The 17,230-nt window shown below is 51.7% G+C and overlaps 1 protein-coding gene across 8 annotated transcripts in view; it reads right to left on the reverse strand.

The window, feature by feature from the left end:
• The window catches only part of ASAP1 (ArfGAP with SH3 domain, ankyrin repeat and PH domain 1), a 311,752-nt gene that overhangs the window by 5,567 nt on the left and 288,955 nt on the right, over positions 1-17,230 (reverse strand). For 5 of the 8 annotated variants that reach the window (XM_072949719.1, XM_072949720.1, XM_072949726.1 and 2 more), the window contains 4 exons: positions 15,421-15,591; positions 7,743-7,812; positions 5,347-5,405; positions 190-668 (listed from right to left, as the gene is read on the reverse strand). In XM_072949719.1, the coding sequence (XP_072805820.1) occupies positions 190-668; positions 5,347-5,405; positions 7,743-7,812; positions 15,421-15,591 (779 nt within the window). The remainder of the gene's footprint in view (positions 1-189; positions 669-5,346; positions 5,406-7,742; positions 7,813-15,420; positions 15,592-17,230) is intronic. The other 3 variants (XM_072949721.1, XM_072949722.1, XM_072949727.1) reach the window with 1 other exon arrangement.

Raw genomic sequence — 17,230 nt, forward strand, 5'->3', positions numbered from 1 at the left:
CATGAACTCAGACACTGGCCTGGTTCCGTGCTGCATGCAAGGAAACTGAGGTCAGGGAACATAAGAGGCAGAGGTCCTGTCGTCACAGGGAAGGCAGGCCCCGGGCCCATCTGCGAGTCCACAGCCCGGTTCCTGGCCCCCAGGCCCCGCTCCCCCACGGTGCCTGGCCCAGGCCCGGTGCCCACCCACCGTGTTGATCTTCCTGGGTAGCGGCACAGGGGTCTCCGGCAGGGTGGGCGTGAGGTCGTTGGTGTCTTCGGAGGCTTGCTTCTGGACGAGCGAGGACAGCTCCGCTGGGTGTGACTTGGGGGTGAGCTCGGGCGGTTGAGCCTTGGGCGAGGCGTCTCCCGTTTGGGGTTTGGCCAGCAGGTCTCCCAGCTGCGGCTTGGGTGGCAGGTCCTTCATCTGCGGCTTGGGAGGCAAGTCTGAGAGCTGGGGCTTGGGGGGCAGGTCACCCAGCTGCGGCTTGGGGGGCAGCTCTCCTGGCTTGGGTGGCAAGTCTCCAATCTGGGGTTTGGGAGCCAGTTCCGTGGGCTTTGGGGGCAGGTCTCCAGGTGGTGGCTTTTGCGGTAACTCTGCCAACTGTGATGATTTCTGGAAGATTTCAGGTGGGACGCTGGATTTGTCAAGGGAGAGATGATGGCTGGTTTCTGTTTTCCTTAGTGCCACTGGAGGTAGTAAGCACAAAGAGGGGGTCACTGGAAGGAGATGTGCTGGGGGGAGGGCTGCCCTCCTTCGTGGTCATGCGGAAGAGAACTGACCCAGGGTGAGCGCCCTGGATGCAGCGCCCAGGCCAGACCCCGCACGGACAGCCTTTTTTTTTTAAATGCAAGGTGGAAGGCTGGGAGGCATCAACCTTACAACAAATGATTTCATGCCTTACAGCAACATGGATGGGCCTAGAGATTACTCTATTAGTCGAAGTTAAGACAGACAGAGAAAGACAAGTATCATATGGTATCACTTTTATGTGGAATCTAAAAAAATGATACAAATGGATTTATCTATAAAACAGAAACAGACTCACAGAGGTAGAAAACAAACTCATGGTTACCAAATGGGAATGGTGCGGGAGGGGTAAATTAGGAGTTTGGGATTAGCAGATACAAACTACTATATATAAAGTAGATGAACAACAAAGTCCTACTAGATAGCACAGGGAACTATAGTCAATAACCTAAAATGAAAAAGAGTTTGAAAAAGTATATGTATATGTGTGTGTACAACTGAATCACTATGTTGTACACCAGAAACTAGCTCAACACTGTAAATCAAAGATACTTCAATAAAAAAATATAAACAGATTACAGAAAATTGGTAAGTAAAGAGTTAAAGGAAAAGTTTTCCATAAGTCTATCGCCTAAGTGTAGCCATTTAAAATATTTTGATATTATTTTCTTCTGTATGTCTTTTGTTTTCCATAAATAAAACATTTATCTACTTTCATCTATACATTATTTTAGCAAGAGTATTTGCCACACTAATAGTAATTCTTTACTAATGGTACCTAATTTTAAATGTTGCATTCTATTCCATTCTAAAGTGGTATCAAAATTTATTATTAATCCCCCACATTTTATATGATTCATGCACCATGTAAGAGGTAAAAGGTTTCTCCTCTCACCACCCTCGCCCACCACCCCTTTGAGGTAAACTCTGTTCCTTTTTATACACATGCGTGTGCTTATGAATTCTCTCTTAACTGTAAGTGGGATTACAATACATACACTGTCTGCAACTTTTTTTGGCTTTTTTCCCAATTAATATGTTTGGGAGAATTCTAAGTCAGTTCCTCCTTCTCTTTAACAGCTGCGTGGGACTCCATGGCACTGAGATTCTGCAATTTGTCCAACCATCTCCAGAGCTCTTTGCACAGTGCTATCCAGTGGAACTTGGGACCTTGAGGAAATGTTTCCAAGTCGGGCTCCACCACTTACTTACTAGCTGTGTCACCCTGAGCAGATAATACAACCTCTCTGTGCCTCATCTTCCTTATCTCTAAAACATAAGCTGATATATGCAAAGAATTTGCCAATAGGACCTGGCAGGCTCTACGTATTTTATCACAGTATTATCTTTCTTGTGAGGCAAGGTTGCTTGAGGCCAGGACTCCTCAGGGACCTAGTATGTGCTCAGTGAGGACACGGCTGACTAAGGCACACTGAGTGAGTCAAACTGAGAATTTTATTCTCAAAATACAACACATTCAGAAAGATATTCTTAAAATTTTATTTTTAAATAAGAAAGAAACGACAAACCCCAGTGTCATAAATTGTCACAAGCTGTCCTGCAGCTGTTTCTGCTCATGGCCCATCCAGCCATGTCCTTTCCTAAGGAAATCAAATTTAAGGGCATCCTGCTCCCTGGCTGGCCCTTGAGCTTCGGCCGATGTGGCTTGGCTCAAAAAGTGACAGTAGGTGGATCAGATTCCTCCCGTGGAAGTTGGAAGCTGGGGTAAACAAAAGTCCGAGGCTTGCACTGGTGAGGGAGAGGCTGGGGGAGTCCCTGAGGCAGTGGGCCTGGAAAGCCTAACTGTGAGCCACCCTCAGGGGGAAGAGGAACTATAAATGCTGGGCAGCCCAAACCCTCAAAACATGCAAATCCGATTGTAGGAATTTATCTCAAAAAGGGATCAAAGCCAGGCACCAAGATGCCGGTGCTGCAGCTGAGCACAGCATTGTGTTATAGAAACAACCATGAACTGGGTGACTGTGGAAGAGGAAGGACTGCTTATCATGTCACCGTATCAGTCAGTGGAATAATATGCAGCCAGTAAAAGTCACGCTGTTATGTAATTTATGTCATGGAAAATGTTCTTGATTTATCATGCAACAAAAATCAGCTTAAATAGTAACTTTGAAAAAGCACAGGAAAAAGACTGAAAGGACAAACCAAATTGTCTTGGGTGGTAAGACTTCAAGCGGTTTATATTTTCCTCTTTTTGCTCATCTGTATTTTTAAAATCTTCTGGAATGAATATATACTATTTTTATAAGTAGAAGAAGTAAGAAAGGAGACAGGCTCTCCTCTAGGGAAGCCTGCTCAATCTCTGGCTATTTTATTTCCCAGCTGATTTTGTGCTTTCCCCTCTCTAATTAAAAGTCCTTTCTGATCTGCATTCTTACCTTTGAAGGGCGGACAAGCAAATTTCTCCCCCAGGTTGGACTCTACAGAGTACACTGCTGGAGTCAGGCACACCAAGAACAAAACAGAATTCCACCCCCTGCGAAAACCTGGGAGGTTATGGTGCAGCTGGTTCATGCAGGCAGGACCGGGCGGAAACAAACGGACACAGCACTTTGCAAAGCAACCCGGGATGGGGACCGCTGAGCCACCCTCCCCTCGGCTACGACGGTTCTGGTCTCGAGAAAGGACTCTAAGGACGTAACTGAGGAGGAGGAGGAGGAGGCAGAGAAGGGAAGAGCCCTCACACTCCCAGCCCACATTTCCAACAAAGGAGACGCCGAGTAAAGGAAGAAGAGCACGCAGCCTACCCACACTCACGAAGCGCTCATGAAACCGGGAGAAGTACGTATGCTCAAATGCTGAGTGGGAAAACCAGGCCACATCGTGGTGACAACTATGGAAGGATGGAAGGGCCCAGGGAGCTGCACACAGTCCAGAATTATGGTGACTTTGTTCAGGTTCTGTAACATTGCCCTTTACAACTCAGTAAAAAAAAATGGCTCTGTGCAGCAGTCTGTCTCCAGCTGAGAAAGATTAAGCCTTTTAAAGGTGTCCAAAGGATTTCAAAAATGGGTGATGCTTGGGAGAGAAAAAGAGTGAAGGGTGGCCAGGACAGTCCACGGGGAGAGGGTAGGGGGGAGGGGAGGACAGGAGACGGAGCTGCTGCTCCCTCCCTCTCGACATCACAGATGCCCCCTGCCTCCAGCTGAGGAGGCTCAGAAACACACCTGGGGATGCTTCTTTTTGCCCAGGTGAGACAGGGAACCACTGGATGGGAGGGACAGGAGTGACCCGACTTAACACAGATCACCCTGGCTGCTCTGCTGACAAAAGACTGCAGGGCCACGGTGGAGGAAGGCAGATCAGGAAAGAGGCTGCAATAGTCCAGACAAGGGATGATGATCACTGAGACCACACGAGAGCGGTGGACACGGTGAGAAGTGTCTGGATTTTAAGATATAACGAAGGGAGAGCCAACAGTATGTGTGGAGGCACGGGCGTGGGGCACGTGAGGAGGGATGGAGCTGAGTTTCTCTCGTTGGTTTTAAGGCCCAAACTCCTGGACCTTGACAATACTGCCTGTAACAGACAGGGAACAGGAGCAGAAGTGCATTCAGAACTTCAGGCTGAGACGCCTATAAGACACCTGAGCAGGGATGTTACACCGGCTGTGGTGCGTGAGCTTAGATTATGGAGGGACACCCGGGCTGGATATACAGACGTGGAGATGCCAAGGTGGGCCGCCTAGGGAGTGAGGGCAGCTTCAGAAGAGAGGTGACCAAGACCCTGCCAACCTCTGGAGGCTGAGGACAGGCGGAGGGGCCAGCACGGGAGGGCAGCAGGGACTGTCTGTGCCGTAAGGACAGGACGGCGCCCACAGGCCAAGTGCAGAGTGTTTCAGCGAGAAAGAGCTACCAGCCGAGGTCAAACGCTGCGGACCAGCTGAGTACAGCAACGGCCCAGCCTGACCACTGGCCCACGGCCGCGTGGGGGTGGTTTCAACTGAGGATACATGAATGGGTCTTGGCTTTGAATGTCAGCAGTTGCCAGCGTCACCCAGAGATAATCGGATGGCATGTCCCTCTTGAGAGAGGAACACAGCACCACCGGGGCAGGAGTCTTGCTAAAGCCTGAACTTACATCTGATCAGGTCTTTTGGTCCAACTTCCAACCGACAGAGGACAGAGGAACATGTTAAACGATGGCAGTCAGCAAAATCCAGACTTTCTGAAGCATGATCTCATTACGTCCTTACGAAACCTGGTGAGGTAGGTGTCCTGGCCCCATTTACAGGGAAGGAATCTGTGGCTTAGTGAAGCCTGAGTCCCCTGCCCGGGCCACAGGGCTAGTAAGTGGCAGAGGTGGTCCTGGGTCCTAGGCCTCTCTGATCATGTGTGCAGGAGAAGAAACAGTATCTGGGGATTCTAACCCTGTATCGTCTGAAAAGGCACTGTGTTTTTCAAGGAAAAGTTTGGTGTTTGGTTAATCACAGAATTTGAGCTCATGTTTTTCTTCATTGAACAAACATTAAGGAAGCATCTTCCACATGCCAGATGCTGCCCTGAGCATCGGGGACAGAGTAGTGACCAAAAGAGACAGATGGCCCCTGTCCCCTTGGGGACTCTAATTACATGCAAATATGAAAAAGGTGAATCTTACCTTTCTGAGGTAGTTTAGGAAGAACTCTTGGGCCAAGGGCAGTCTTTGCAGAACCGGTGCTAGTTTAATAAACAAGAATCATTTAGGATCTCAAAGTGCCAAAAATCAATAGAGATGGATTATTCAAGGAAACCATAGGAGTGTACAGAATTATCTATCTAAAAATGCTTTCAAAATTTCTCTCAAATTTTATTTTCTATTTTCCCTAATTCAAAGTTTGCCTGCCTGGGAAGGAACAAGTAAAGGGGAAAAACAAAACAAAAGCAAAAACAAGACCCCCAAACAGTCAACCTGCTAAATGATAACGCCTAACTCCTCCTCTCCTTGAAACCTCTCCCTGGAGGCTTAGAAGAGCGCCTGGCTCACTGCAGGCTGTGGCTCCCGAGCATCACCCACAAGGAACTCATCTCATGTGGGCCCACAGTGTGACTCCTGCATCTCCGTTTTCACAGGACGAAACCAGAGCCTCCACAGCTTCAGTGATGGGCAGACGGCCCCCAGGCTGGTCAGTGGCGGAGCTGGAAATTCGGACCCAGCTCTGTTACTCCCGACCCCTCATCGTCTCCTTGCACCAGAACAAACAGCTTGGGTGTCAGGCCTCCGGACTCTCCCTGAGCTTTTTCCCGCCTTCTGGATGACTTGTAATGAGCAGAGGGAAAAGCCCAGAAGCTGCCCCAAGTCGTCGGACAATCGTGTGAATCCCCACACCCGTCACCACTGAAAGGCCAGCGCTGAGTGCTGCACGTGGCATCTCTTAGCTGGAACCCACCCTTTTCCTTTAACCAGAGGTTCTAACTATTCTCAGGGACACCAGGAGCACCGCAGACCCAAACAGCAACAGCAGCCAAGCGCCGGACTCGTATCTGCCAAGAGTCCCTTTTGTTACCTCGTTTATCCTCTTCTGTCCTGTGATGCCCTCAGAACTGGCTTTGCCCCCTTCTTCCCATCCTAACTGCATTTAAAAGGACAGGAAAAGCCAAACCACCCAAACAGGAAACAGAGTCCAACAAGGAAGACGGAATGCATGTGCTTCCACCCTGGCCCACAAGTCACCCGTGGTCTTAACTGCTCTTTCTTCAGCTCCCCTGAAATCCTACTGCCCTGGGGCTACTGGAGGCGACGACTGTGGAGATAAAGCCCCTACTGAACTAGACACTGTGAAGACGAGAGGCTGCTTTGAACATCTCTGGAGTGTGAGTTTCTGCCTTAGCATCTTCTCAGGGAAGCACACCTGCCAATCACGGCTGTGAGCACAGTGGTATCCCAACCGAGTTACTGAGGCCAAGCCAGAGGCTCGGAAATGCCTCACCCAGGAGGCCCCGGGTGGACCCACGCGTGCGTGGGCCTGGGCCTCCTCCTATGCTGCTGCTGGTGTGTGTACACACACGTATGTGTGCGTGTGGGGGGCTTGATTCCATGTGAAAAACATCTTGTGGGCACTTTCTCCCTGCAAGCCGCTCCCCCTACTCTGGAGGAAGACCACTGGCGGGGGTCAGAGTCCCCAGGGCAGGGTGATGGGGTGCTGAGGGCTAAGGGCAGGCCCGGGGGGCCAGGCACTGGGACTCGGCGCCTGGAGAACCACCTCTGCCATCTGCCGCCACTGAACCGCTTGGGGCTCTCTGTCGTCTGAACCCTTGTAGAACCGAGGGGAACAGTGACTGCGCTCCCTCGCAGGGTCGTAAAGATTAAGACGGTGGCATCGAAAGAAATGAGGATGCTGTTTTTGGCTTTGATAAACTCTGGAAAACAAACCCCACGTGCCAGCTGACTCCGCCCCCCTGAGCCTGTGGGTCGGGAAGTGGCTCCTGTGTCCTCATCTGGATCCACCTCTGGAGAAAATCCTCTGCGATGGGACTGAGTACATGATGCCCACAGAAGATCTTCCAAAGCATCTTACTTCAGTGAGGGGAGGGAGGAAAAGGACACCCCTTACTCCCCACCCTTTTAGCCTAGCCTGAAAAACCTTACAAGTAGGGACCGTGAAAAGAATCATATTTTTATGTTTGAAAATCTCAAGGCAATTGGGTTTCCCTGAGGATTATCTTTTTATTCCCAAGTCTGCAGGATGGAGTCAAGAGGGAAAGTAACAGAACAACATGACTTAATCGAAAAATCAACAATAAAAACTCATTCTGGCGAGCTCTGTGACCCACACGGAAGTGAGGTCTGTTCCCCCCGGAACCTGGATGGAGGACGGTGGTGCTCATCAGAAGCGCGGTCTGCAGACCCTGCTCGGCTGCGGGCACTGCCTGGGACAGGGCAGTGCAAACAGGGCGCACACTCAGTTCTCGTCACAATCACAGTGGCCCGGAGCAGACGGCTACGCAAACCCGTTTCTGTAACTCTGTCCCCGGCCACTGCAAGCCCCCCGGGAGAGGACGCCAGAGACAGCTCACCTCGACTGCTGGGACAGGCCCTCAAACTTGTTTGTGGTCTTACTGGATGACGATGGACCCACGTCGTTACCTAGGGGGAAAAAATCAAACGTGAAAAGCTGCATTTTCAGACAGGAACCGGAATGTGGGGACACAAGGTCAGGCAGAACCTTCGGATTCCAGAAAGGAATTGAGAAGACTCACGCTGGAGCACTGTGCATTTCTGACATTACAACAAAGCAAAACGAAGCCCTGGCTTGGGCCTTGACGATGCTTTTGCTGCTATTAAATGTTAAAATGATGGGTGGCCTGCTCCCTGGAAGGCCTCCAAGGTCACAGGTCGGGGGAGTGGGGAGAAGAGCAAGATTCCAAGTTCACCCAAGGGTCCCATGCCGGAGGACCGCCACTGGGAACCAAGGAACCAGACTCAGAAGAAGCACACAACCCACAGGGGGTGTGTGCGTGTGCATGCATGCGCGTGTGGACACCAGTACTCAGCAGGGTGACGGCAGCTGGCCATCTGCTGGCAAGGCCCTCAGCCACTTAACTTACTCATCTTTCATTCAGACATGAACGTTGATTAATCAGCTACTACGTGCAAGGCACAACAGTGGAGCAGGAGGCCCGGAAGCAAATAAAACACTGCTGCTGTGCAGAGTTTGTGATCCGGCCTGCGAGGGGCACACGCACGAGCTGTACTGGTCGCGAGGAGGGAGACAGGTGTTGAACTGGGCTGGGTGCTGTGAAAACGAGGAGGAAGCAGTGTCTAAAGCTGCCGGGTCAGAGGGGCAGGAAACGTGGTCTCTGGGGGGCCCTGGACACTGAAGCACTTTCCAGCAGGGGAGCAGCAAGGCCAGATCCGTGCACTTGTCCAGGAGAGACAGGGAGACTGGACAGAATCAAAGTGGGCTCTTCCTCTCAGTCCACACTGGAGAAGCCCAAGCACCAGGCACCCTGGGAACCCTCAGGGCAGTGCTGTCGCTGGGGTGCCACTCCCTTCTCCCGCCTGCACTCCCAGAGACTGCCCTGGACACTCTAAGTGCTCCTCCTCTGGCAGAGGCCCCCTCCCCTTCCTGGATGCCAGCAGTACCTCCCGGGGGTGGGGGCCACTGATGGGCTGGCTGAGGGGAGGGTGAAGAGGCGGAGCCGAGCAAGGACCTGGATCAACGCCCACTGCACCCACAGGCGCCCCGACACAGCAGGAGGAGCCCGCCCCCTCCTCATTTGAAAGATGGGGAGGTGAGGTCATGTGGACCAATGGCTGCAGGTCACACGGCTGCACAATGTACCTAGAAGCCCTGTACACAAGCGCATGCGCTTTTCATTAACCCATCGCGACACCCCCAATAACATTAACAACAGCAACTATTGTGTATTGAGCACTTACTGTAAGTGAGGTACTGTGCTAAGTACCTCACGGTCATTATGTCTGTGAGATACATAGCATGACTGCCTTCCAGTTTATGTAAGAAATAAAGAAGTAAAGCCAAGTCCAAGGTCAAGCAGGTGGCAAGGGTCAGTGCTGGGATATAAGGCCAGGCAGCCCGCCTCCAGGGTCTGCGCTGAATGACCACACTCTCCCCTCCCACCCCAGTCCCACTAACCTACTGGACAGGGAGAGGCTGGCAGGGTGCTAAGATGGGACTCTGGGACAGAATGGCTGCTAACTCGAGGACATTGAGACAAGAAGAAGCAAGCTCAACTGGCTTTACTAGGGCCGAAGACGTTCACAATGAGCTTTATTTTGGTAAGACTCTCCTCCTAGCCATCAGTAGATTTCCACAGTCTGTGACTTAATACCGAAGGACATCTCTGGCAGCCTCTCACGACATCCGCCTTTAAGGCAGGCATCTCTTTTCTACACAGATCCCAACATGAGTCTTCAGGGCTGGATATCAAATCCCATACTTTCAGACTTAAATGGGCCATAACAACCAGAATGACAAAGAAATGTCTCTGTTAGGGGAATAAACTGTTGCTTCTGCTAATTCCCTTTCCAGGCAGAAAACACCCCAAACCAGTGATTCTTAACCCTACTATGCTTGAGACTGAAAGCAAAACCAACAGGGCTACAAAAGTCCACACTCTGCTGTCACACAGGTGAGCTGACACTCACTGCCCAAGTGTTGCGTGTCCTCATTTAACCCTCTCCTCTGGCTGCTCTCCAAAGACCGTGTGTTTTCACGCCTCTGTAACCTTGCCCATTTTGTTCCTTCTCCCAGGAACACCTATCCCTCCCACTGTAGTTAATGTCTTTGCAACCTTCAAAGAGGACCTCTGAAGTCACTTTTTGAGAATTCTTCCCTAGCCAGACTTGGTCACTCCCTCCCCCTTGCGAGCCTACAACTACTGATCACAGAGGATGGTCAGGGTGCAGAAATTTAGAGTCAGACAAGCCCGGTTTTGAATTCTAGTTGTATCGCTGACCAGCAGGTGTGAGTTTTGATTGCACTGTTTTTCCTACGAAGCCTCTGTCCCCTTATCTATAAAATGGGAACAACAGCACCCCCTCTGCTAGATGGGCGCAAGCATCACGAGGGAAACCACGGTGTGTGGAGAGCAGCGCTGGACCACGGGGAGCTTGACATGAATGGTAACGTCATTCCCAGCTCTCGGATGCAACGGAGCAGAAACAGTGACGGTTTATTTACTCAGTGGGTGAGTATGTCGCAGACGAGGGCTCTGCCCTGTTCCCCTGACCCCCTCTGCAGCCCCGCACCAGGCCCAGAGCGGTCTCCGTGGGCTGTGGAGTGAAGACAGGGCTGCAGAGCCGAGGCACCCACTCCCGCACCCACAGCCCAGCTTCTCGCACACCAGGGTGGGAGAGCACCCTCAACCCCGTGGCCAGGTATCTCGTCTTTCTCAGAACCAGGCAAAGGCCACCGCCGTGCCCAGGAAGGAAAGTGGGGCTCAAAAAAATCCCCCAAAATAAAGCAGTGCTGGACGGAGGAGCAAAAGCACAGAAGCAGCTCGGTCCTTTTTCCTCCCTCCGCGCAGTTTGGGAAAGGACCCTGGGACACATACAGGTGTATTGGGAGGGGGATGCTGGAGACAGACGTAAGGCAGGCAATTCAGAGAGCTGTGGCTGAGACTCGAGGTCACTCACCAGAGCTCAGAAGCTGTGGCCCAGAGTGTGGAATGAGGGCGGGGTGGGGGAGGGACACCACCTGGCAGTGCTTGGCACACAGACTCCGGGGGTCTTCTGGAACCGTGGATAACTGGGTGAGCCTCCGACTCAGAAACGGGTTCAAATCTCAGCTCTGAAGTTACCGGACCTGTGAGCTTATGCAAGTCACTTGACCCCTGTGTTCAACTTCCTCATCAGCAAAGCAGGGACACTGACAGTCCGGATCTCAGGGGATGGCTGTGGCAGCGAAACACAGTAATGTACGAATGAGCGTAGACCGCCTGGCACACAGGGAACGATCTACACGTGGCAGGAACTGCACGCGGAATGGGGTCAAGGGTCATGGTGGGAAGCCAACATGAAAACACCCCGGGAAACCCAAGAAAAAGAACGAGTAGGAAGGCTCTAGCAAAGGCTGTTCCACAAGCCAAACTGCTCTCAGGAAGTAGGCACGGGCGCCTCGGATCAGGCACCTCAAATACTGACCCTTTTCACCTGAAGTTCTGGCCTTGAAATATGAGCAGTGAATCAATTCGGGGTAAAGTTTTTCATCCTCTATCTGCTCTACATTAAAAACAAGAAGCTTATAAAACTTTAAATCCCAGTGGCCAAAGGAATGAAAGTGATCCCCAGGGTCCCTTAGACAGGAGTCGGTGGGACATGGATCAGAACGTGGGCTTCCCAAAAGTTCGTTCAGTGCACGTGATGGCGGCCCAGGATGTGCACTGCAAACACTTCTCTGAATCCCCGACACAGGATGGAGGTTCTAGGACAGGAATGACAAGAACCTCACGTGTGAGAAGAGGTTTAGTCTGCGGCCACCACGAACTGGATGACTGGCTGCATTTTGTCCTCTGCTCTCACCACTGAGAACCTCAGGGTCAGATCCTGGGTCTATTTCCAGCCACCGTATGTGACCTCGTGTTATGCATTCTGTGAAGAGATCACACTCCTGGACTTTATCTTACGTTGCTACCTTTATTCTCCCTTTGTCCTCGTTTCTTTATTAAATTGTGTTAAAATATGTGTTGCTCTGTTAGAAAGCAGGTTATAAACAACTTGTGTGATCTCTGAAGGTTAGGTTTAATGACAAGCCACTTCAAAAATCAAAAGTCCCCACAAAACCCAACTTTGCCCACAGGCCTAGCTGTCTTCTGATCAAAAGCCTGGCTTCGCAGCCTCTCCAGACAGATGGCTGAATTCATCATGGTAGCAGGACTTCAGTGATGTGATGCTCAGGCCATTCTGGGTGCCGTGGACACTGGGTTCTGGCAGGGACAGAGCACGGGGTGGCCCTCCCTGCACACCAGGGCTCCGTGCTGTAGACAGACGAGGAGGCATACCAGGCGGAGGGTGCCCACCTGCCGGCCTGCCTTCCCCGTCTCCACATTCACGGGCAAAGAAACAACTGCTGAGAAGAGGAATGTCCAAGGGCATCACTGGGCCGTCACGTGCAGAACCCAGCGGAGCATGGACAGGGTGAGGGTCTGCGCTCTCCCACCACATGGGATCACACCCACCCGCTGTGAGAACTTGGGCGGGTGATTTAACCTTTCTGAATCTCAGGGTCCTGAAAGGCAAGGCCCGAGATTTCCTACTCTGTGGAACTGTCGTTAAGAACGAGATGTTTTACTATTAACTAGCCCCATTTTATAGCCAGAGAGACTGAGGTCGCAGGTACGGACCTACTCAAGAATAACTGCTGAGAGCCACAGGGCTACCACGTGGCAGAGACGGCTGAGACACCAGGCAGGATGACACCAGGTCCACGCAGAAGCTCGCGCCCTCGCAAGGAGCTCACGGTGCCCTGGGCAAGACAGAGAAGCAGCCAGAGTCGTTGTGTGACAACCCCCTCGCCAGAAGGAATGGAGAGTGGGCCTGGGGGTGACGACACGACTGGGGACGTTCTCTGAAGCAGGTCCCTGCAGAGCAGACCTTGAAGGATGACCGCGCATTTGCACCAGTGAGTGGACGAGCAGAGGCTCGGATCTTAGAGGAGGGAATGCAGCTCGGGAACTTGATGTACCTCAGCACGGCGGGCAGGTCCTGTGTCAGGGCGGGTAAGTGAGGGGAGAGCTCAGTGTGTGTGTTACACCACCTCCTCATCTCTGGTGTTTGACCCCCTAGCCCTGGGCCTGATGTCGGACAGTCCAAAGGCCCTCATATCAAGGGCTGGGAAGAGTCAGGAGGTTTAGGGGAAACTAAGAGCGCAGATTCACAGAGGGAACCTGCAGGCACCATAAAATGCTGCCTCGGAATCCCATATCCCCTGTGCTTTATTAATAACAGTCTGGCCCCTGCCTTTAGGCTTCCAGACCAGTGTCAGTGGGAGTCAGGCAGCGATAAAACCCAGCAGTGATCACACAACATAAAGCACGAAGGCGGGATCAGAGCCACTGTCGCCTGCCTGTTGAGAGGCCTGTTACTGACCTGCATCAGAAGATGCCTTTAGGAACATCTCACCTACGTGCACACACACCAACTCAGAAAGGATGGACCTGATGGTCACAAGATTACCCTCTAGGGTTGCTCGTGAGTGACCACCAGTCTGTGACGTGGACAATCGGCACTTTTGTGAGGACAGATTTTGGTTTCCGCCCCTCGAGGCTGATGGTAGGCGGGAGGCTGTGGCCGGTGAGAGGAACTGCTCAGGGCCCACGCCCTCCAGAGCCTGACCGCTCCTGGCTCACCGTCTGGAGGCACCAACTCACTCTCATAAAAGGGTGACTTTGCTTTCTTAGTGAAAAATGCCCCTTGTCCCAACAAAAACCACCCAAAACAAAACAGACGCCAGCTGCCAGTCCTGCGGCTTAGCCACGTGAAGGAAACCTAAAAAAGTGACGATTCCTAAGCCAGAAAGCAAAGATTTGGTAAATTTAACTGCAGACAACGGAGTCTATGAGGCACTGTAAACTTTACGTAGAAATAAAGACCAAGTAAGCACAAGTTAGTGACACTTGAAAGAAGGGTAATCTGTGGTTTGTGGTATGAAAATCGGCAGGAAACCTGTGACCTTCGGTGGAATGCTATTTGCAGGCAAAATCTGTCTGGACGACCCCGGGGACTCCTGAAGGGCCTGGAGGGGGGCCTCTGGCGGCGGGAAGGGCCTGGTGGGACGGATGCAGGCCCGAGCCGCACCCTCCGTGGCTCTTCCCCCGCCTTGTCTCACCAGGAACTGAACTGTCAACACCTGCTGCAAGTGTTCCCTTCCCCTGGAAGCCTCCCCACGCAGCCGGACACGGCAGTTCAGCATTTCCACAGTATCCAGGTCACGTGTCAGGAAAGAGCATTTCCTGAAGCACGAGCTCCTGGAGCACACGGGGCGAGAAGCCCAAACCACGGGCACAGGCGAGCTGGGTGAGGGGCCGAGCACGGACACGCACACTCGGGGCACGTGACATACGGGTGTGCCGACCTGCCAATGGGCTTTTGCTAAAAGCTCCCCGAATTCAGAACACCCAATATGGACTTTTTGATGAGGCCTTTAAAAGCTGGGTTATCTATCAGTTACAATTGAAAAACAAAAAGACCACAATGCACCTCACTGGAAGGAGGAGGGAGATGTGCAAACCAGCAGAGCCAGGGCCCCGCAGGCACCGGGGGGGCCCGGCTCTTGCCGGAAATTGCGGGCCGGCTGGTGGAGAGTTCTGGTGAACTGAAGCGGTAGACAGAGATGGAAACTGAGTTCCTCGTGGATGGAAATTTGTTATCTGCAGTCAGTGTCATGGAAATGGTAAATTACTGATTGACTCAGGGTAGGTTTCTTTATCCTCAGCTAACTGCTGAGCACCTACTGCATACCGGGCTCGATTCTAGGCTCAGTGAACACAGAACAGAACAAGACAGACAAGGTTCCTGCTCTCAGGGAGCTGACATTCTGGAGACCAGACAACCAAACACAAGTAAGATACCTGCCAGCTGTGATACAGGGCCCGGGAGAAAACGGTGGGACAGGGTCCCTCAGCGAGGACAGCCAGGGAGACAGACATGCAGGCTGAGGAGGACGGAAGGGGGCAGCCTTGAAAGCGCATGCCAGAGCTGCCGGGAGGGGACGGGCCCAGGAGGAGAGGGCCCGGTGGACCCGGGGGTGGAAGAGGCCAGCGAGGGTGGGTGGAGGATGGGGTTGGGAGACCATGCAGGGCCCTCCAGGTCCTGGGGGTCCTGGGGTGAGGAGCTCATGCTGACCTCAAGCACAGGGTGACGGGGGACGGCGATCTGATTCGGGGTTGGAGAAAACCACTCTGGCTGCTGTAAGGAGGATCACTTTGCTTTTCTGAGCCTCTGTTTCCTCCTTTGTAAATGCGGCTGATAACCTCTCCCTCTCAGAGTTGCTTCTGGGATGGGATGATTTTGTGGAAAGCTTATCAGTATGGTCTCTGGTGCACAAAATTGCTCAGCACCGTATCACGCTGATAGGTTTTAGATGGTGGTTAAGTACTTTCCACAATGTTCCTCGGCCTTGAGAGGCTGTACAACCATACGTCTCCAGGCCCCGCCCAGCGTGCGTGCGGTCTGGCCCGTCTGCTGCGTAGGCCGAGTGTCCCCTGCCCCCTCAGCTGGAGGCTGACTTACCCCAAGGAACTGCGCCTTTGTTTGGGGGCCCGTGAGGTAGTGGGCTGGGAGGGTCGGATAGGGTTCTCTTGTGTCCGGGTGGTGGGGGAGGAGGCCTCTTCTTGGACAGGGTGGAGCTGCCACTAGAGGTCTGGGTGCTTAGAGGGAGTGTTGAAGGTGGGCCCGTTGGACCTGGAAAGGAATCGAATGGGGCAGGAAGGTTAATCCCAGTTGCACAGACAGAACAGCCCGTATGCAGTTACTTCCACGCATCCAGTGTGGCACGTGTGACACACAGGGACAGAAGCACGAGGCTGGGGACGGCCAAGTCCATCAGCCCAGTAACTCACTAACAGGGCTTTAAAAAAAAAAAAACTGCTGGTAAAAATAAACTAAGAAGGAGAGTGCGGGCCTTCAAGGAACAAAATGCTGGTCAACACAGAACGCTTGGTCGTCATTTAGGTATGATGCGGAAAACAAAACACACACGTCTGAAACCAGTAAGTCGCTGGAACCACCGCAAAACCTACTGAGAAAGAAGGGACACAGCACTGCCAGCAAAACCACTGGAGAAAGAGCAGGGGCCGCTATAAACTTCCAGTGGGCCTCAGCTGGAAACAGGACAGGATTCACAGAACAGGGTTTTTCTCTCCACTACAACTTTTTCTTTTAGTCGGCAAACTCTGCCTGAAGTTTTTTTTAATGACTTTTGTAAATAATGAGGGCTCTAATATAAAGGGTTGCTTGGAAAGAAGGAAGTCCAAAACCCCTTTTTTCTTCCAATTCTGAATTGTTCTAGAAATCATAAACCACCTACTATAATATAGGAAGCCTGAACAAGTTATTTAAGTTAGACACTGATTTCTATAGATTTTTCAAAAAGCCTCAACTTTCTTCAGACAAAGACAGAACGGCAGTAATGACATCAATACCACACACATCCCATTCCTGCAAAAGTTCACTTTTTGAACTAATATTTTGAGAATAAAAAGCAAGGTCTGTTTTTAAGAGCTTTATGGGAGTGCACAGTATATATGCTGTTGATTTTGTTTCTTCAAAGTGACACTGAAGTGGCTGGTGTGTGCTAGGCACGGTATGCTGGGCACTCTGACGAATCTCCCTTTATGATTATAACCAGGTATGTGGTCTAACTATGTTCACGGACAACTGCCTCTGCAAACATCACGAGAGAAAGAAAAAAGGAAAGAAACCAAAAAAAGCTCAGAACACTGCCCCACCAAATGTTTAACACAGGATAGTAGGTACCTGGTGATCCGTAAAGGCTCCAAAAGAGCGTGCTACCTTCTGTACATTAAAAGAAAAGCTCACCTACTGCTGGCCTCCGTCCTTGGGAAAGTTAGCTTTGCTATTTCCCATTACCAGTTACTGGTCACTACCAACACTGACTTAAATCCTTGTTTCTCAAAGATAGTCCTGTCTTGGAAATAAATACTGTTCCTCTCAGCAAAATGACCATCTGCTTTAGGATGGAATGGCCCTGGCTGTGTCATTTATTCTCAATCCCACCGATGGGATACATGATGGCAGTCTTACTGTTACCCCACATCAGTGCTGTTTCAGAAATTACTTTACTGCTGTAACGATAAAGTCTTGCATTCGTCTCATGCTTTCCAGCTTTCAAAATGTGTGCCTACGTGCTAGTCCCCTTGACTTTCATAGCAACCCCGTGCGGCACGTGGGCCAGGTGTTACTGGCTCCATCCTGCAGCCAGGAAAGCCGGGCGGAGCGCGATCAAGAATACACAGCCGTGTGGGGCAGAGCTGGACCACAACGCGGGTGTCGGGGTGGGGGTGGGGGGCAGGGCCAGCAT

Source organism: Vicugna pacos, chromosome 25 (genome assembly GCF_048564905.1).
Source record: "Vicugna pacos chromosome 25, VicPac4, whole genome shotgun sequence".
NCBI lineage: Eukaryota > Metazoa > Chordata > Mammalia > Artiodactyla > Camelidae > Vicugna > Vicugna pacos.